Source organism: Netta rufina (assembly GCF_964035555.1).
Source record: "Netta rufina genome assembly, chromosome: 2".
In the NCBI taxonomy this organism is placed as follows: domain Eukaryota; kingdom Metazoa; phylum Chordata; class Aves; order Anseriformes; family Anatidae; genus Netta; species Netta rufina.
Window position 1 is genome coordinate 68,776,985 of NC_140124.1, and position 21,937 is coordinate 68,798,921.

At 43.7% G+C, this 21,937-nt stretch overlaps 1 protein-coding gene across 1 annotated transcript in view; it reads right to left on the bottom strand.

The window, feature by feature from the left end:
- Positions 1 to 1,449: 1,449 nt before the first annotated feature.
- The window catches only part of BMP6 (bone morphogenetic protein 6), a gene marked incomplete at both ends in the record, with an annotated part of 88,749 nt that continues 68,261 nt past the window's right edge, over positions 1,450 to 21,937 (bottom strand). Inside the window, 5 exons of the mRNA XM_084283243.1 lie at positions 1,450 to 1,599; positions 1,688 to 1,798; positions 3,424 to 3,500; positions 11,402 to 11,599; positions 12,439 to 12,587. Coding sequence (XP_084139369.1) covers positions 1,450 to 1,599; positions 1,688 to 1,798; positions 3,424 to 3,500; positions 11,402 to 11,599; positions 12,439 to 12,587 — 685 coding nt within the window. The remainder of the gene's footprint in view (positions 1,600 to 1,687; positions 1,799 to 3,423; positions 3,501 to 11,401; positions 11,600 to 12,438; positions 12,588 to 21,937) is intronic.

Consider the following 21,937-nt stretch of genomic DNA (forward strand, 5'->3'; position numbering starts at 1 on the left):
AACTTTTAAATCAGTGAAATGTTCCTGGTACTTCACTTTACTGTCTGTCAAGAACCTTTGGTTCTGTTCAGTCTAAAAATGTGTAAGAAAATCCACAATGAAAGCTAAGTGTTGTACTGGCAGATGTATTAGATCAATGTATATTCTTCTGCCTTAAAGGAAGCCTTTATTACCATGTTTTTAACAACTTTCTAGTGAAGCACAATGCCATGAGTTTCTTGTATAAAATCGAAGTGGTACAATTGTTTACACTGAGATTTTTCTAAATAAAAACTTTTTAAAAAAGCAGTCTTTCTATAAATGATACAGCACAATGAATATACAGTGACAAGTGCAATAAATTATAGCTTGTATTTACAAGAAGCCTTTTAAATGCAAGAATCAGAGGTAAGTGCATTTAATACGCGTTTAATATTGATCAAAACAATTTGCTATTAGCTTCTGCTAGACAAACTGTGGCTACCATGTGATTGTATCCTTTATACCAGTTTGTTAGTTGCGTGAGTCGAAGGGGAAAAGTTGGCCAAATACTTGAGTAAGTAAATTGCTGACATTCTTTCTTCCTGTAAATAAATTGTCCAGCTAGAGAATGAATGGCCCCTAAACTTTTACATCTGAATTACAGCTAGAGAAGTGTCCTGACTTCCTTCCTGAGTAAGTGGTAGTAGATGAGGCAGCTCCATGTGAGGAGTGGAAGGAAGTTGCGTAAGAACAAGTGTATAAACCTAGACTGCCTAGTCAAATACTGAACTGAAAAGACCAGTCAGGGTCCAACTTCATGCTAGTATTTCTAACACAGGGGGCAGCCAAGCCATCTCACGCTTGCAGCATCAGATTTAAACTGCTTGGAGACCAAGGGACTCAAAACGTTTGCTTTGGCACAATTTAAGATGCACATATCATGACAGGTTTCAAGAGGATACCAACAGTATAGGTGTGGTAATATGAGTCCTTCTAGACAAAAGGCAATTCCTAGCCTTAGGCATTACATATTATTTTGTACATGATGTATGCTGTAAGTCTGATGTACTAACATTTCTTTAGCATCCCTTTCCCTCCCCCCTGAAAAGACTCACTGCTTTAGGGTATCCATCTGGTAAAACTGCAGCACACATCCAAGCAACTGATAAGGCCAAGCTGCTATGTGAGATTAAGACCATCCCAGCCAAGTAAAGCATGTGTGCAGGCATATTGCTGCTTTGCAAGCCCTGGCTCTGCGGAGCTGAGTGGCTGCTGCAGCGTCGGGTTGGGTTTTAAGAATTCCAGCTGTTCGCTCATGCCACAGTGTGCGGTTCCCCAAGCCCTTTTCTTGCACAAGGCACATAAATGGTGTTTGGAAAGCTATTTTGTCAACGTTTTTTTCCCCCCAAGATCAGGTAGTTCATCGAAGTACAGAAGGTAGTATGGAAGTTCATGGTAGAATCACAGAGTCCACGTGAAGACTGTTTGTCAGTGACATCCACAAGCTCTTACTACCATATTCCTGTATTTCTTCAAGATTACATTGGAATTATCATCGAAATAAAGAACTGATATGGCATTTAGTTTGGTAGGTGCACAACATGGTTTGGGAACGTAATCGGGATTCATAAGATGAACCTGTTGTCAAAAAGAAAACACAATTGATACAATGGTAACTTTGAGAAATTCACTTATGGCTTTGGGACAGATCTTTCTGAAGACTTACCAGAGTCTGTACGATGGCATGATTGGTTGCATTCATATGTGCGTTGAGTGGAAATGAGCACTCCCCATCACAGTAGTTGGCTGCATAGCCCTTTGGAGCTATTATCCAGTCCTTTTTAGGAAACAAACAGAACTTGATTGAAATTAAAAAGTTGCCAGCTTCTACAGACAACTGGATGCAATTAAGAGCAGCTGAAAATTTTCCACTAACTTTGTCTTGAGGGTGAAAATGTGTTTTCACTGAAAGTTGTTTTTTTTTCTTTTTTTTTTTTTTTTTTAGTAAGCTGTGACTTTTCCATGGACACACTGATTTTAATGTCCAAAGAATGGTGCATTGCTACGCACAGCTTAACTGCCACAAACTAAAACAGTTTTATTTCTAAAGCTGCTGCTGTGGTGCCTTGTGAGGATTGTGGTTTGGATGCCTTCACGTTCCAACGTTTCCTGCAGGTTAGGCCTGCTGGCTGAACTACCTTTCCTAGGGTCAGTGTAGGAAGTTTCATCTGTCTAACTTCACTGCTGCCACACTCCCACACGAGGGGAAGGACAGCCTGCCTGAGCGGCAGGTGGCAGGGGTCCCCTTGGCAATAAGCAGAAAGCTGTGAAAGGAGGGGATGCTTTGCCATACAGATAACGCAAAGAATTTACAGATTTTTCTCCTGCTGCTACAGAAGAGCCAAAAGTAAATTAAAATAGAAAAAGAAATTGGCCTGTGTGCTAATAGTGCAGAAAGGTGGTTTTAAAGAGCCCTCATCAGTTAACAAGAAACGTTTTTCTTCCATCAGTATCAGGCTCTGCTATCACCCTACAGGATGAAGCACTCACTGGTGCTCTTCTTAAGAGTCTTAGAGTATTTCTCCTTTACCTGACACTATGTACCTGTGGTAGCATGAATTTTGCTATAGCAGTAACTAGGCAGCCAGCAAATGTTACCACAGCTTTACTAAGTCTGCTGTGTGATTGCTGACGTGAGGATTCTTGGGCATATCAAAACTACCCCTTCCTTTTACAGCTCATCACCCCTTCGTTTTACTTGCTCACCCATAATTTGCTCCTGGGTAAGAGAGCTGCTCTTCATAAAACAGTCACTCTCTTGATACAGAAGCAAGTACTGGCTATGTAAATACATTTGTGGTTTAATGTGGTATATGGGAAGCACTGCAAAGGGCGTGGGGAGGTGTGACTTTGCTAGCTCTACACACACACAAAAAGTGTTGATTAAAAAAAAAAAAAAAAAAAAAGGACATTCAGTGAAATGTGACAATAAATGATACTGGCTTGGCCCTAAATAAGTTGCCCTAAGGACCCCTCTAGACCTGCAGCATTACAACTAAAACCAATCTTTGGTCTAACTACTACAGTCAGTGCTAGCCCCCTTGGGGGCACAGGTTAAAACAAAGCTGATCTCTAGAAAAACTTGATTTCATTAAAACTAGTACTTAAACCATTTTTTCCTTATCATTAGAAGCGCACAGATAGGAGCCCTTGCTGTGACTCCCGTGAGTGACAGAGAATGACCAGGTATTTGAATCTTATAAAGTATCAAACTTCCTCTGGATTCTATCAAATATCACAGCTATCAATATTTATTTGCCCTTCACTATGACTGGTTTTAATGGGGAGGCACAAGGGACATTTTAAAGCATAATGGCAGCCTCGAGTGGAATTACCATGACACTGTTTAGATAACATTTCATAACAAAATGTCTGGTTTACCCAGAGAGAAACATCACACACCTGCCATCCCAAGTCTTGGAAGCTCACGTAAAGTTCATGCTTCCTGCACGCTGTTTTTAAGTCACTGCTGTTGTAATCTGTTAAAATAAAATAAAATAAAATAAAATAAAATAAAATAAAATAAAATAAAATAAAATAATAATAATAAAAAAAGAACAAAACAGGAATTTAGGAGGTAAAACAGTCTGGAACACACAGCTGGGCAGATGTGCGCACTGCGGGCTCAGCAGCAAGGAACAGCATGCTCCCATCAGCAGCCCAGAGGAGAAGGGTGTTGAGGGACATCCAAAGCAGGCCTGAAGTTTTTAAGATGCCTGTGGGAATAGTGGCACCCAAGTAACAGTGACTCCGTTACAACTCCTTCAGTCTCCCTTAAAAACCTGACAAGCAGTGCTCAGAAAACACCTCCCCTAAAATCATTTCTTAAAAGTAAATCTCTGCTCCTTCGGCCCGGCACGTGCCACATCCCTGCTGCATGCTCACGGTTCCAGTGTGCACTGCCCCGGGGGATACGCTCAAAATGCACAGAGTTTCCAAGAGCAATACAGAGGCTCCTCGCCACCCTGTACCCGTTAGAAGACATCCTTGCACAGCTCTGATGTCCTGTAGCCAGCAAAGCCACATGCCCTGTCTCAGTCTGTGCCTTCCCCCATGCCTACCCCAAGCATGGCTCCACATAGTACCTCTGCTCTCAGACCTGTATCATCCACACTCTGTAAAACTCCTTCCCAGAACCCACCAAACCTCTCTGGCAACACGTTTATCTGCAGTTGACACAGGATTTGACAAGCTCTCACCGTTAACTTGCTTCCTGATGCCAACATTGTATACAGAGAAGCATGGCGTACCAAGCCCTGACCCTTACCGCAGCGATGTTTCGACCGTGCAGAAGCTGCTCCGACAGCCCTACAAAATGCAGCTTTTGAACAGTGAGTGGAATTTCCCATCTATATTTGGAAAGAGAGGCGGCTTCGCATGCGAACACCTGGGACCGCGGCGAAGGGAGGACTTCAGCTGTGACAGAGGGGCCTTTCACTCCCCGATGGCTGCCCAGATCCAGCCTGGACAGGCGGTGGCTGAGCATCTCCCCCACAGTGAGAGGCAACCCTCACGCCCAAGAGCATGTGGGAGGGCAAAGAAAAAGCAACAGCCACGATGGGAAGCAAAAGAGCTGGTGTCAAGCATGGTGGGAGCCTGGCTCCCCATGCACGTAGTGACACCGATGTGCTCGTCCTGCAGGCAGAGCCTGGAGCTGGACCAGGCCTCCCAGCGTTTCCACCCAGCGCTTCACCAGACACGCTGCCGCACGCAGGCGGATGCCACACACGGATGCTGATGCCTTGCCCCAGCCAAGCAGCCCCCCGGCGCCCCTAACGCTGCGTGAAAGGGCACGGTCCCAGCGCAGCTTTCCACAAGTGTGGCAGCTGGGATAGAAAAATATTTTTAGTGACTTTTTCCTTGGCTCTGAATAAGCCTTTCTTTTTCTTCTTCTTCTCTTCCCCCTTACCCCCCAAGTTTGGGAACTACAAATGCAAATATTTATTCAGAAGAAAAAATATAATACTAAAAGCACATCCAACTGACATTAAGGGCAGCCCAGTGTTACAGCTGGGTACAGTTAACACTGAGGTCTGAAAAAAAAAACGTACACCTCAAAACAAACCTAGACTCCAAACCACCAAAGATTAGAGAGCTGTTTTTAGAAGCAGTTTGGGTTTTAAACTTTCAGGATTGCATTTCAGGCCTTCAATAGCTTTGCTTCAATCACGAACCAGGTGAGCAGAGCTGGCTAACAGTCTGCTGCCACATAAACACACACTATTTCAGCAGTGCCTGGTAGCAAGGATGGAGGAAGGCCTTTCTGTTCAAGCTTTCCACTTTCAAACCAGACATACCCAGCAGAAACCAGGGTGTGGGTTGCTTTTTGTTTGTTTGTTTGTTTTTTTCCAGATGAAACTTTTCAGTCCCTGAAATTTCTAGCGTGAGATGTTTCTAAATGATATTATTTCTCACAATGAGAAATGAAATGAGCAGAGGATATTTTTGGTGGTCAAAAGCTTTCATTTTAGTCCCTGAAAACATGACTTCATTGTTCTATGGGAAATATGCTGTTTGCTAGTGAAAGAACATCTGTATTTGACAGGGTGTTATGGCGGCTGGTTAGATGGCATTTATCTATTCATAACAAAGGACACAGAACTATGATATGTCCCAAATACAGCTACAATTTACCCTAATTAGCTATGGGAAAGGGGTGAAGTGAGGGAGGCAGAGACAACAGGAGTGGGAAGGAAGGCCGCAAGCAATCAGAAGTTCCAGAAAACAGAGGGGAAAAAATTGTTTAACAAATTATACCAAGCAGAACAATGTGTCCTCTCTCAGTGTGTCCTCTCACTCTGCATAAAATTGCCCCTAAAAATCCTCAATGTCACCTAATTCATACCTTGCACTGCATGCCAGCTACTCTCTATCCCAGGTGGACACAGCCAGTCCTGCCTTCTCACTTGCCCAAACACAGAGCTCACCTACCTAAGTGTCAACATAGTGAACATCCCTTTTCCTGGGATTTGCACTCTCCCACATATAACCCTTACCCCTTCTCTCCCACTTGTTATATTTTTTCTTACTGCATCTTGAGGATTTCTTTCAAAATCTTTCAGCTTCATGGTGGTGCCACATCCATCTGTCAAGCTCCAAACAGTCAGTGATTCCCAAACAAAGTACTGCAATGTTGCACTTCCCTTCCGCTGACCACCTTGACAATGGGGAGCTCTTCCATGGCGAATGTACAGCACCCGAGGTCTGTCACTCCAGGGATTTGCAGATTTGTCTTCCAGTTTGCATTACAGCTGGCAAATACTTGCAAGCAACATTGTCTGCATTCACGGGGAATTGCTTTTAGCCCAGCTTTAGGGATGCTACAAACCTTTAAAAACCTCTAAGCAGTGCTTTTACAGATAGAGGAAAAAATGCAGCAATACACAATGATCCATTTCTTATGGTTTGGGGCTTGGCACATGACCTGGAGACATGTACTCCCAATTATGACCCTGAAAAAAATGGGGTTTTGCCTGAGAGCTCAAGCACACTGATCTACTGAAGGTAGCCTTCACAGCACATTATCTTGACCCAGGAAAGCAGTGTCAGCTGCCCCAGTCCAGTGTGCTCAATGGCCCAAATTGCCATCCTCAGTGCAAGGTGTTTCCCAGAGACATCCACTATCTCTGTGAGTTCATGGGGCTGCTTTGGGACTTCCTACAGGCCCACTGTGGGTTTAGCAAATTGTCTCTTCAGTATATTTGGGAATACCAGCTTGGCACTTGCAACAGGTTACAATAAACAAACAAACAAACAAACAAACAAACACCCCTTTTTCTGCACTCAAAAATAAGCCCCAGGGCAGGGCAGTTCCAGCAGAAGAGCTAGGGCGGCTCCTCTCCATGGGTGCCTGCTCCAAAGGCTGTCTGCCCTCACCAAGGATGCACCGTGACACAAGCCTGCCTTTCTGCCAGCACAGATGTTTCTCTTAAGGCTGGACACTGGCATTTCCATTGCTGAAAGGGGAGAGAGCATAGTCTGACCCTAATGATCTTCCTCCTACAGATAGTTGCACACGAACCTCAGATTTCTTATAACCTCTCCCACGTTAAGTGCTGGCAAAGAAGATATAAATATTTACTGAGGTTGATCTGCCTGAGAATACCCTCACTGCTCCCAAGGTGCCAGTTTACCAAATTCCACAGGGTAATTAATTGCCTCTGTCATCCCAAATAGCTCTGACAGAGGTCTCTGAGGCCAGACCCTTCTTCTTGGTGTTTGACTTTGGTGATTTGTCCAGATAAAGCTGGTGTAAACCGATCACATAGTTAACAACAGCCCACTTCACATGAAAGTGGCCTGCCTGGGCGGGAAGAAGGGGAGATATGGGGCTGGAGAGGACACGCACGTTATGGCACATGGGCATGCTGGCTGCACCGCATCCGAGACCTCCATTAAATAGATTTTATGTGAGATAATGATGTTTATTAACAAGATCCTTGCCACTGTGAGAGCATTTGGCCTTACTTGCCTTCAGTGTATGCACACACTGCCCTTTGAGGTATCGAGCTCCCACATACGCAGGGTAGCATGCCGGTAATGGAGTGCGGCACGCACACACAGCGCTGCATGGAAGTGTCACCTTGAGAGCCCCTCTGCTTCTCATCTTATCTTGGGGCCTCCAGGACTGTGTGAATCACAGAACCATAGAATATCCCAAGTTAAAAGGGACTCACAAGACTCCGAGACCAACTCCTGTCTCCACACAGGACTATCCAAAAATCAAACCATGTGTCTGAGAGTGCTGTCCAACACTTCTTGAACTCCAGCAGGCTTGGTGCTGTCACCACTTCCCTTGGAAGCCTGTCCCAGTACCCGACCACCCTCTCAGTGAAGAACCTCTCCCTAACCCCCAGCCCGACCCTCCCCTGTCCCAGCTCCATGCCATTCCCTCGGATCCTGTCACTGTCCCCAGAGAGCAGAGCTTAGCGCCTGCCCCTCTGCTCCCCTTGTGAGGGAGCTGCAGGCCGCCATGAGGCCTCTCCTCAGCCTGCTCTGCACTGGGCTGAGCAAACCAAGGGACCTCAGCCACTTCTCATATGTCTTCCCTTCTAGACCTTTCACTATCTCTGTAGCCCTCCTTTGGAATCTGTCTAATAATGTTATTGTTCTTATACTGTGGTGCCCAAAACTGTACACAGTAGTCAAGGTGAGACCGCACCAGAGCAGAATGGGACAATCCCTTCCCTTGACCAGCTAGGCATGCTGTGCTTGACTCACCCCAGGACATTGCTGGCCCTTATGGCTACCAGGGCACACTGCCGTCTCACATTCAACTTGTCATCAACCAGAACCCCCAGATCCATTTCCATAGGGCCGCTCTCTAGCCTCTCATCCCCCAGCCTGTACGTATAACCATCTGCACCCTTCCCAGGTGCAGATGTTATTAAACTTCATGCGCTGGTGATTGGCCAGCCCTCTAATTTGTGAAGATCTCTCTGCAAGTGAGTCTTGCTCAGAGCAGCATGAGCAGCCAGAAGCTGGATGTTTACACCACAACCTCTCAGTAAGGATGAGGCATGGAGTGGGATGTGCCTGAAGGATGACTTGTGGAAGAGAATGGTTAGTGCCACTGGGCAAGGAGATGGCCACACACACAAACCAGCTTTCAGGTAACCTACAGAGGAGCTGATCACACAGCACTAACGCTTGTTGGAGACTCCCCAGGTCTTCAGGTTAACAACAGGGTCAGCCCAGAGCATGGGCTGAGCCCACTGTAGACGTGGCATGGCAATGGCCTCCAGATCCTGGAGGCAACTGTAAAAAAACACCTGCACTCTCCTCCCACCCACATTGTGCCTCTGTGTCCTGGGCCTGAGATGACGTGTGATTTTCTGCCTTAACGGCCAAAAATACTTCCTTTTCTTCCTGCTCATCCTCCTTCTGCAGAAGACCAGAGCTCGGCCCCAGGAATGCATTGACGCAGGACTCTATGTCAAAGCAGTTCATAACCATGGGGGTTACTCAGTTCTGCTTTATATAAGCCAGTTATAATTACGTGTTTATAATTCAGGGAAATGAGCATTCTTGGCGAAAAAATACAGACTATTTTCATTCTTATGCCACAGCCATAACCTTAGCCTCTGAGCACTTGGTACTGACTTCAGGACAAGAACTGCACATCACAGGAGACACAGCAGGGTCCCAGTCCTGCAGGCAGTAGCGTGCTTTAACAAAACCCTCTGGCTCACCAGATCTAGTGCCAGTCCAGCAGCACACTTCAAATGCTCCTAACAGCAGGACTTGAAATGCTTTCCATATTTTGAGAGTAAATAAGGCTTTTTTAAACACAGCACCCCAATCTAAATCACAGCATCATTTGGGAAAGGGGCTCACATAGAGGAGGGATGGTTCAATCCACAAAAAAAGCACCAACACCAACCAGCTGCCTGACTCATCATGAGAGAAACTGCCCTCAAGCCCTGATGGGTAGCACCAATCTCCCAGCTGGTAGAGTACGCACAAAAAATCTGATGAGATGCAAGATACAGTGAAAGAGGAAGATATGCAGGTGGGGAGTTGAGCAGGTGGGGTCCATGTGTGGTCCTGTACCCACCTTAGGTCCCAGTGTGTCTGAGTGCCCCCAGGAGGAAGGTGGCTGTCAGGGTAACCTCTGGGTTCATATTCTACATTGCCCTGTGGCAAAAGCTTCCCCAGTCCTGCTGTGCACATGTGGGGCATGTATGTAGGAACCCACACAACTAAAAAAGAAAAAAAATCCCTGCAATCTTTTTAATGTTAAAAACCCACACTGGTCCATAGAGCCGTCCCTGTGGGGTCATCAGTGCCTCTTGGGCTATTAAATCAAACACTTCCTAAGGAGAACAGACTCTGAGAGAGTAACACTTTGAAAGGAAAATAAGCTGACGCTGTCTCTCTTTTCTAAACACAGAAACCAACCAAACGTACATCTTAACTTTAAATTCCTCTCCTTTTCCCTGCCTTAAATCCACAGAGGCTCAACTATGCCTTGTTGACTACTGAACTGCCAAATTCCAAGTTTTACAGTAAAGCTGTCTTTGAGTGAGAAGAGCTCAAAAAAAAAAACAAAAAACATTTATGATCACACAACAGCCAGCTATTTCCCCCCCCCCCCCTTTTTTTTTTTAAATAATTTTATAATCTCATGCCTGTTGTAGTCAAGAAACCAGCAATATAAAAATGGCCCTTTTTGCCAAATGTATCTGCTCCCTCTGGAGCTTGGAAACACATCTCCTGATTTAATTGTAGTAAAATCTTGCAAGAAGAAGCCTGCAGAGCTAAGGAGGTGAAGCTGGAGCCCATCCTGACTCTGCTACCAGCTCCTACACGAATAACAGTACCCACAGCTCTGGGCAGGGTGGTTGCTCATTCACTAGACCACGTGGACACCAGCTCCCCCATGTTTCCTCCCTAGCCATGCTCCCCACCTCTACTGCCGGTCTCAGAGAAAAAAGCCTCCAGTGCAGCACCACTGCCAGTCCTACCCATGACCCAGCAGCGTGTGCATGACCACTGTGGTGCAGCCTGCCCACTGCCCGAGCACGCCAGAGCCAACGGGTTCACGCTGGTGAAGCTTTGGTGAGACTGGCTCATTTTCCCGCAACAAAACTAACAACAAGACTAGCAAAACCACCTCTCTTCCTGGGGGTTTAGTCATGCCTAGATGCAGGAAAAGCAGGGATCCTACTGGAAAAGAAGGGGGCAGCATAAGCAAATTAATCAAGTAACCAGGAATTGGCTGAAATGTTTAAGAGGAAAGAAGGTACTCAATGAATGAAGTCCTGCAGCACTGTGACGTAGGGCAGAGCAGCTGCAAAGCAGTCAAAATGCACAAGGCAAGACTTTCTCAATTTTCATCAAAATTTCAGGGTTGTCCCACCAGCATATAGCAGCACTTGCAAGCTTGTACAACACAGCAACATGCAATCTTTCCACAGCAAACAGGCAAGCCTGCTTGCATGCCTGGAAATGAACCTCACCGTTTACACTATTGTTCCCACAAAGGGAAAAAAAATCTCATGCTGTTCTAAAAGGGTTTTTCCAAAGAAAACCAAATGATGACCCTGCTGGAAACATGTATGAGCAATATGATAGATCCCAGTGTACACTGAAATGGTATCTTTTAAATATAGCATTTCACATGGTGTGATTCTAGGCAAATATTGAATTTCATGGCTGTGACTTCACACAGGGGTCTGTATTCTACCCTGGGCTTGAAAACTCCTGTAAAATTACTTACGTGAGACTCCTACTCCCATCCCATCACAGGTACAACCTGTGCCCCCAAGGAGGGGCACCCCACCTCACATCCCCCTTCTTGCTTTTCCACACCAGTGCAAACAGGAACATCACAAGAGGAGGCCCCAGCTCCCAGACAGAGTGGGTGTTTCATGATTACCTGTGACAGTCGACACCCTGGAAACATCCTGAGCCTGGGTGGAGCGGTTTCGACTCTGCTGCCTGCGTCTGCTTGTCGCTGACCTAGTGGTCCGGACGTGGACTTCACTCACTTTGAAGAAGGCCACCATGAAAGGCTGCTTGTCATAAGGGCCATCTCGCCCTATAAGGCCTGCTTCTCTAGGATTTACACTGAAACCTTCAAATCAAATGGAAAATTGATTGTTAGAGGAACTACACAGTTGGATTGCTCTTTCCAGCGCTGCAGCATCCCAATAAACAGGATTTCCTCTCTTCTTGATCATGCTGTTTCTCTTTTAGCATTAAACCCCCCCCTTCTGCCACCATGACCTGTGGACATTTTTACAACAGCACCCCATCCACCATGGACAAGAAGTTCCACCATGGCATCTGGCTCTTTGGTACCCCCTATGAAATCTCTACTCCATTTTAGGCATGAAACAGGTATAGAGATAGATATATAAAACACAATGACTGTATGTCTCAGGACTGTTTAAGCAGCTGCCAGTGACTGTCTCAGTGGCTGTTTAAACACAAGGAGCAGAGATGGAGCTAGGAGACCTTTGGGGAAAGCAAGAGACGCTTTGGCCGGAGTACACAGATAGGTTCTCAGCACATTTGGGTAGGTGGAGGCTGGCACTGCATTTTCCTCAGGGAGAGCAGTTAACAGTCCTTCTGGTCTCATTTGACCCCACAGTTGTACCAAAATCCAGGATGGAGTGATAAGAAGAAAATATAAGGTTGGAGGCCAATTCCCACAGAAGGAAAATGTCATCATTGTCTTTAGTTGCCATCTGCTCACTTAGATCTTCTCCTTCCCTACTGCTTATCCTGCAACACTCAACTTCATACTGTCTTACATTCTCTCATTTTCTTTTCCACTTTTCAAATTTTCTGTGCTCTGTGAAGTGCCATCATTACAGCCACCCACATTAAATCTGGACGCTGCTAGCACCACTTCCAAACAGCATCCAGGAGGCTCATGAGATTACTCATGTTAACTGGCCCATGACCTACCATCCTGGGTCACCACGCTCAGCTGGAGCCCCATGTTGTGCTGAGGGTTCATCACCCACATGTTACTGGTGGCAGTGACATCAAACTCCAGCCATCCCTCCTCCGAGGCCCACACCGCCCGTGTGTCCAGCAGAAACAGGTCAGAGGATCTGCAAAAGAGAAAAGCAATAACGAGACAGTGATATCTGGGGTTTTCTCCCCTGGCTATCAACCCCCAAAATCTGCCTGTTTGTAACAGGAGTTTTTCCACAAGATGCATGTGCTTCTGCATGTGAAATTCAGGATCACAAAGGTTTTTCCACTGTTTTCTAGGCTGTAGGAAAGGAATCTCAGTCCTTAGGTCTTGGTGTTTCTCTATCAGCAAGAGATTCATAAATCACTCTTCTTCCTGAAGAGAGTAATTCTAGCCCTGGCAGGACAGTGGTCAAATTACCAGCATTTCCAGGCATTCAGTGACTTTGGTCAAAGGGTTTTTGTGGTTTCAGTCCAACTTTCACAAGACAGATCTACCACAATTGATAACAATAAAAACAAACAAACAAAACAAACAAGTAACAGGCCAAACATCAAACTGAAGCAAAATGAACCCTAAAGACAGATGGTCCCTAAAGACATTTTGCTCAGGTTTTGCAACATGGATTAGAAAGTGTTGTTCCAAGGATGTTGGTACTGGGTCTCCTTCATGGACTTCAGCTTCAAGTGCTATCAAGTCTATGCCTTTTCTGTAGGATCAAACGGACACTAAAATTTGGTTCAATGAAATCAACTGCAGAAACATCCGGAGAAATCCTGTTTACATTTTCTCACTGTATTAAATGCATAACTTTCATGTGCAAAAGAGCTACAATTTCTATCCTTAACATATGACAGCATCACAAAAGTGGATACCAGGCATCAGTCCCAACTTCACCTGTCTCTCTCTGTTGATTTTTTTTTCCTGACAATAACTTAATGGAAATGAAAAACGGGATACCTGTCTCTTCAACTAATCAAAGGCTAACTTGAGAAAAAAAGAAGTTTTAATTGAGTTACGCTTTATTTTTGGCCAACTGCTATGTCATACTGCCCAGCAGCTTGGTTTACATGAGATCACACATGGAAAAATAAGCACTTAAGTATATTAGGGCTCCTAGTGTAGCTATTTTTACAGCGTGAAGGTTTTTCTCTGCCTCGCTGGTAGCTGCACGCTGTGTGGTTGACTCAGCAGCCTTTCCCACAGGAGTCTTTGCCATCGCTTCTCCAGCGGTAACAGGGTTCAGAAACAACTCTGACCTTCACCTCAAACAGCAGCAAGTGGCTGGGGCTAGCCAGCTGCTACATGTTTTGGAAACCTTAAGGTTGAAAGATATGGGCTTTCCCAGGCAAGTATTTAAGCTGAGGCATTGCTTACAGGAGGCTGCAAACAGCACCTGCAACTGAGACTACTTTTCCCCTCTCTGGGTTAAGAGAGAAATGAACTGCTAGATCATCCCCACCTCTGACTAAGATTTACAGATTGGTCCTCTCCAGTGCTTGACATGGTCTATACCTGAAAAGTGTTTTTCCTAGAAGCTGTTCTGACCTATCCCCTCACATTGATTTCTTTTTGGTTTCCCATGCCCAGTTTCCCTTCTCTAGGTGCCACACATTCCCTTGCACTTGTCTGCTTCAGACAGTGTCCCACTGAAGCCTCCAGACTGGAGCAACTTCAGCGTTATGTCCGCCCAAACCAAACAGGTCTGGCTGCAGAGCTGCTGGGAACTCTGTGAGAGCAAACTCTGTATACACCTTCATGAACACTCAAGCACACAGGATTAGTCAACTCTGCACAAATTTGAAGAGGAGGCTCAGTTGTTAATACCCGCTGCCTTGCACTTTGTGCACACAGACCTTTTAAACCAGAAAGGAACACAAGGACCTAGTCCCTTGCCTCTGAACTCCAGGCAGGATCAGATACAACCACATCACTCCTGAGAGATGTTTGCCTGACCTGATCTTCAAGTTTTCCTGTTTTTGGAACTCCACCATCTTCCCAGGAAGTCGAATATATTTCACTTGAAGTTTTTTTTTTTTTTAATAAAAATAATTACCCACAATATCTAACTAAAATGACACAACAGCCTCCCCTCCTTAAAGCATCACTGAGTCTTCAGTCCTTCCTTGCAAGCCATATTTTCTAGCCTTTATTGTCACTGCTATTCTATGGACCTAGGTTGGATCAAGATCTCACTGATGCTGAGTACAATGGAAAGAATCTTCATGTGTTTCTGAGACTGTACCTCTACTCATACACCTCAGAATAGCATTTTGGCTTTTTCACAAAACTCACTGTTAATTCATGATCACCTTGTGATTCACTGTAATGTCTAGATTTGTGCTACTGCACTGCAACATACCTAATCACTTCCTAAGGTGTATTTACATCACTGATTTGTCGTGCCCAAATGTAACTTTCCTTTCTATCAGATCACACTTTTTTCTCCAGACTAGACCTTTTTCACTCTTAGTTTATTTAAAATACAGACTTGTCTTCCAGTGGGTCTCCCCCATTTCAGTGTTCTCCACAAATATAATGAGCAAACTCTCTGACCAAGGTACAGTGCTACCAAATGTGAGTGCTCCACCTTAGCCCAGTATCTCACACTGGCTCTGGACAGATTTAAATGCCTTTGTAAAACAGAGAAAAAGTGACAACTAGGCTTTCCAATCCAGTTAACTCTTTGAAGAAAAAAGAAAAAAAAAAAAAAAAGAGTAAATACACAATTAATTTTCAATCAGCTTCTCTTTTTAACTGGCTTCTGACTTGTCTGAGTGCATAAAGCCAATGATGCAGATTCACCTCACAAGTACTGTAGGTCACATCTGTAACATTCACAGGTAACATGTCCTAATACTTAAAGTCTGTTTTCAGTTAATGTTTGTTACCTGAAACTTGCCAGGCTGCACAACATTTTCTAGTAACTAGTAGCATTTATTGCTAGTTTTGTTTTCAGCATGAAGATTTAAAAAAATAAAATTAAATTAAAATCACCTATTTCCAAAGACCAAATTAAGGAAAAAAAATGAATTTACTTAGAGCCTGCCTTTCCCTAGAGCTGCAGGGCAGAGAAATGTCCATGCTGCTCCTGACAACAAAGTGTACGGTGTCTGATGCTTGAACAGAGACTGAGAGGTCTCCCAGGCTAGGTGGAAGGGATATTACATCCAACCAGATGGGGAAGGGTGAAGGCCTTGCTGTGATGGTGGGGGACATGTCGACACACAAGGACCAGATGAATAGACTCTGGAAAAAAGCAAAGTCTGCAGAGAAAAAGAAGTAGAAAGTACCTGAGACCACTATGTACTCCATGAATCAGGTCTGTTATTCCTGAGCCAGCATTTCTCCACTTTTAGAAATATATGGTAAACTGCTGGCACCTTCCAGCAGGGATTGCTCACAGAGTGGACAACCTGCTACTGCTACCATTTGTGGCAACGTAGCTGTCAACAAATGCAGTGACAGGCATCAGAGATGTGAATCCCACACCTCCAGTCTTGCCCCTTTACATTCAGGAGCAAATGCAGCCACCTAACTGAATTTGCTTGAATTTTTTTAATATTTTTTTTCCCTTCAGTCCTGCTTCCTGAAGATCATGGAAAAAAGTATCTATTACACTCTTCTCCCATTAGACTGCAAAATACAGATGGAAGCATGAGAGCTAAATCTGCTGCCTAGCTTACTCCCACTCCTGATGCTGGACTGCAGGCTGATTTTGACAGGGACCATTTTTGTCCTCTGTCTTTGCTTTCCAGGTTCAGACTCTATGACGTTACCCATTGCAAAAGTTGGAGCACACACAGCAGATGAGCAGGGAGCTCCTGCAAGCCAAAGGGTGTTGCTGGATATATATATATATATTAAAAAAAAATAAAAATCTGGTGCCAGCAGCTTAACCCAGAGGAGACAGTTTGCCCTCACTGGTATACAATATTATATAACAACTGTTACTACAATGTTCGACCATCTCACCTTTATTTTCAGCATGCCTAACCTGAATGAGTTTAATTAATGACTTCCATAATAAGGGTGTTGCAGGCATAACATGTATTATTAAAGGAAAGCTAGTGTGTGGGAGAAACTGAGGCAATGAGCCTAAAAAACTCTCCTGAGACAAGAGCGGACATTAAGTGGGAAGATGCAAATTAGGGATTCCTAACTCAAACCTGGAGCTCTCTGCTCTGGATCATGGCCATGCAGTATGGTCTCAAATCCCAAGAAAGAAATGGAAGTCTTTCCATGGCCTTCAGAGGACTCTGGAGGAGGACTGGGAAGCTAAGGTCAACAGAGCAATCACAAGTGGCTGCAATAAACAGAAAGAAGTACACAATTTACCGGAGAAATGTGGCCTGTGTGATTCAGAAGGCAGTATTTAGCTCCAGTGTCCCCAGAGAGCAATATGATTTGTCAGATATAAATATCAAATACAACTACTATTCTTAACACCGGCATCCCAATCATGTACTCCGGGCATTTATAGGAGAAACAGCTTGCGTTTAACTCCAGTTCCTCCCTGTCCCCCCCAAGATAAATATTTTGTTAACTGAAACCTCTGTGTAAACCTTTCAACAAAATGTTTCTGGGTGTTAATTCACTTTAATTGAATACTAATTAGATTAGAATTTATTCAAATTAGTAACCAGGTCAAGTGGTTAATCTCAGTTGCTATACTTAGTGAAATGTTTGCATTAAAATAATTTCTCTGTTCTGGGTACACATTACAACATGGAACTTTGCTACAGGAAAAACACCAAAGCTATAAAAAGCTGAATTTAAAGAAGCATATGTTGAGCTAGGTTTTTTAGTTTCCCACCCTCCCTGGCCTTTTTTCCCTGATCGGGCAGAAGTCTTACAGGGAGACAGTGAGAATAAACAGAACTCTCACCTTCAAAATGACCAAGTTAAAGGCCTCTTATTTTAATTACAGAGCTCAGAACAACATTTTTGGCCCAACTTCAAAGCTCGCAATTACCCAGGTGTTTAAAGGATTGTTACGCATCAACAGCCATTTACCAAAGCATTAATTACTCTAAGTCTCTAAAACTTTCCTCAGCTGAACCTTTTTGTTTACTTTTCTTCAAAGACAAGTTGACATAATAGTCTAGACTGCCTAACAGCAGTTTCTCAAAAGGGAATTTTGAACAGAAGTGTGTGGGATTTACATTTTAATTAACACACTTTCTAAATACTCTTCTGCGTACACTGGATCAGAGTCTTTAGCTTGAACAGATACTGACCTTGTATAAAAATTATTCTGTACAGAGCAAACTACCAAGATGATTTGCTCTTATCAGCTAATGACAAATAACTGTACTCACAACAGATGCAGCCTTACTGAGTTGAATGAAGCTTCTTGCAGATAAAACCTTGAAATCATCACAGCCTTTTAAAAACTTTGGATCCACCACCTTTCAAGAGATGTAAGTCCTACTGTGATTTTTTTAATGTTTATTGCTTGTAGAACATATGGTATGTAGAGCTTACGTAGAATAAAATACTGTCAACAGATAATACACAAAACCTTAACAACTTAGTATGTCAAATGACCATTACTGCAGAGAGTTAAAAGCACCGTGGAAAATCTCATCCATCAGCACCCATTCATACGCAGAGCTTCAGGCAAAGGAATGCCAGCACCTGCAATGAGCTGCCATGGAAAGCTCTATCATTTTAGTGAAAAGAAAAAAAAACTCAGTTTAACTGTCTTGAAGAATCTATACCATCTCTGGGCCAGGGGAAGAGATATGCAAGTCCTATAAGAATTCATTAGAAATAAGGAAAGAAATTCTAGGCGCTGTGAGCCTGCAGATGAAGCTACTTCCAATATGGAATAGGAGACCAGCAACTGGGAACTAATTTGCAGGAAAAAGCATAAAATGGAGCACAGGGACACACCAGAATGGAGAGGTAGGTAAGCTTGGCTTCACACTGCTCACACCACCAGTGCTCCATCTGATTAAAAACTCCCGTGTTGAAAAAGCTGTCCTGTTTTAAGGCTGCATCTGGCAGAGTGGAAAGTGAGAGCCTAGAGATGGAGGACATGGTTCCCCCACATCAAGGCTGGGGGAAGTTCAGCCTACACATCCGTGATAAGCCCCAGCAAAACCAACACTGATATTTGAGCACAAAGGTGTCTCCCACACCCAGCTCAAGGTTGTGAGCTTCACAGCTTTAGGGAATTAATATTTCACCAACAGGAACAGTAAAAAAGAAAAAAAAAATAGTCCAAAGTCAGGATAGGACACATATTTCTCATTTCCTTGATTAGGATATAAGGACACCAAGGGACGTTCTAGTTGTAGTGATAATTAAAAGTACCACACCTCAGCTTTTAAATGCAATTTGAGCCATGAAGATGGAGGAGAGCGTAAATGGGAAGTATTTATCTTTAAGAGAAGAAAGAAGGCAGTTATTTATATAGCATTCTTTAGTTTTGGTAGAAAAAGCCAGCTGGTTATGGAACCGGTAAGTCTCATCCAGAATAACTTTGACTTTTAAACTACTAAAAACAACCACCCTAAAACACAACAAATCACATACGCTTGGTGGGAGTTGAACTGAAATGCTGACAGACACTTCTCTATAGCATCATGGAAACAGCTCTATCATATACAAATATATGCACACTATATACAAACCTGACCCTAACTTGAAACAGATTGATGCTAGCTTTGTCATTTGTGTTACACAACCCAGTCCAAAATCCAGTTGAGGACAGATATTTATTTTCTAAGCTATAAACACTGCCGGCAAATCAATTTGCCCTTTAGATTAGAAGCTCGGATCGTATTTGTATAAATATCCTGTTGCAAAGAGGAAGACTTTATTACCACTGTAACTGGCAGCTAAAAAAAAACGATGACAGCCTTAACTCTTGAGCAGCTGTGCTCAGCAGAGGAACACGGTCCTTAGATGGTGGCTTGGGAGGGCACGCTGATGCCCACATGTGTTTTATCACATAGGAGGAATCTTTCTCCAGTCCTCACTTTTCATTCCAGGTGCAAATGAAACTGTTTAATAAACTTTGACCATTAAGGTACCGTATCTTCCTTTGATCACTAGCACAGGCCGCTGTGTTTTTCATAGATCAGTTGTTTGGACAGTGTGGGAGTGTTTTGAGGTCTGCATTAACAGGATATTTACACTTGAAAACACACTGATGATCCAAACCAAGGACTAACATCTTTGATCAGCCACAAACTGCCTTCCCTCCTCACTCCTGACCTGACACCTCACTGGGTGAGAGTGAGGAAGCTTCGAGAAAGAAATTAATGATCTGTTTCCAGAGACAAACTCATTTCCTCCTTTCCCTTGCAAAGGTTTTGCTTACACGGCAATCCACACCCAAAAGGTATCAGAAGTCACAGAGGGCTTTGCTGGTCTCTCCCAAAACTGGTGCTTCACCTCAGAAACAAGCCTACTAGTAGCTGTGCACCTGTATCACCACAGGGAGGAGAGCATAGCTCCCTCCTGCCCAAACACAACGTCCCCACAGCTGTGCCCACGGTGGGACAAGCACCGAAAAGCTAGCACCACTTGTGCTCCTAAACTGGTGCTTTAGCTGACATCCCTGCTTCTGACACATACTGATAAAGAAGAAAAAAAAATAAGAAAAATTCCACACCAGCCTTCAGACAGCCTGGTCTCTGATGGGCAGCAGCACTGGGTGGACACATCATCACCTATTCTGACTCCCACCATCAGCCACCACAGCCCATCTGAATGCCCGAATCCATCCCACCCACAGCAAACCAGAGGCCACCCCAGCACTGCTTCACACATGCTCCATGCTGTCAGAAACCCACCCTGGCCTGTCCTGAAGGTTTCATTAATCTCTTCTCCGCATCCCACTGGCATCTCCAACAGTTTGTGTTATGACAGAACGTGGCCGCTAGCTGTGGCTTGGTTATAAAACAAAAGTTTAGTTTCTAGGCACTATGTTTTTTGACCTTACGAAAGGGTGGAAGGAATGGAGAGATGAAAATATTACTGACACAAGTGAGTCAGTATTAAAAATGTTTTCTTTTTGAAGAGAGAATGTTCTTAAACCACACTGTCCTCAATATGTGTTTCATTGCCTGGAGACTCACGAGTATCGCTTCCATATTTCTGATTGATTGCTTTTAACACAGAGAGTGCCGAGTGGCTCCCTGAAGGTTTCCTGCTGTTTCAATAAGCTTTGATCTCTGATCATCCACTCTTTGTGTACACCCCTACCTAGGAGACAGTCTCAAATGGCCCTATATAATCCTTGTTTTTAATCTCATCTATGCTGTCTGTCAAAAATAGGTTTGATAATTTAGTAGAAGGTAGAAATTTTTAAGTCTCAAGTTTTGTTTTGTTTGTACTGTGCCCTAGGGAATTACCAGTAATGCTGTGTGATTCTGCTAAGCAGAACCCATACTTGTATGGGTTCACACACTGACACTCTTACTCCCCTGATGATCATTTTTTTGCTCGAGTAATACTGAATTAAGCCACTTCATTATACTTCATCAGAGCACAGGGATACTTCCATGCTGTGAGATTAAGATGATGATTTGTGTTTACTAAATCTTCCTTCTTACTTATCTCCTGCACTCCCAAACTCATTTCTTTGAGAGGAATGGGCAGTTGTTTGTTTTTGTTGTTGTTGTTTTAATTTATATATATTTTTTCCTTGGAGGTGCACACTGCCTTTCTTTTGGGAAGGGCTGGTTAAAACCCATACACTCTAGCTGCACCTGCAAGAATTATTTGCACCAGAAAATATTTTATTAGCTACATATAACTTGCAGACAACTGTTAACCCCGTAAAATCCAAGATTAACATAGTGATCGCCACTGTTGACTGAACAAACATCTTCTGTGGCCTTCAATGATGAATTTTCCTGACCAGAAGGAGTACTTCCCAACAGAACAAGATGAAGAAAGGTGCTACTTCAACTTCTTATGTTTTACCTGCTAGCTCATGAGCTAGACTTTGAGATCTGTGCAGACTCTTCTTTGTGCAATAAAATGCTGTCAAATGTCAGGAAATATCAGGCTGTTATTCAAGCCATTATTTTAAAGGAAGTGTGACAGAATTTTGTTTGTTTGTTTGTTTTGTTTTTTAAGTCAAAGGCAGCTGTTTTTTTCTGGCTCATTAGATGTCTGCTAAAGTGCAGCAGAAGCCTTACAAATATTTATCAAGTTTCTTCAAAAAAATAGTGCTATTCTGGGTTTTAACCTTCTACAATTTTCAACAGGAAAGGAAAATATTACACTCCAAATTAATCCACTGAGACAAAAGTAAAAGCAAGTGAACTGATGACAAAAATAAAAACTACTCAAAGAATACAGCTCCTTAAGGCATCCCAGAAGAATCTGAGGGAAAAAAAATAAATCAATATTTTTTCCTCCATGAAGAGATACTAGAGAACAACTAAATACAATGTTTTAGTATTAGCAGTGCTGTAAATGTATGTTTGAATCTACAGCAGCAACAGCATCCAGCAGAGTCAG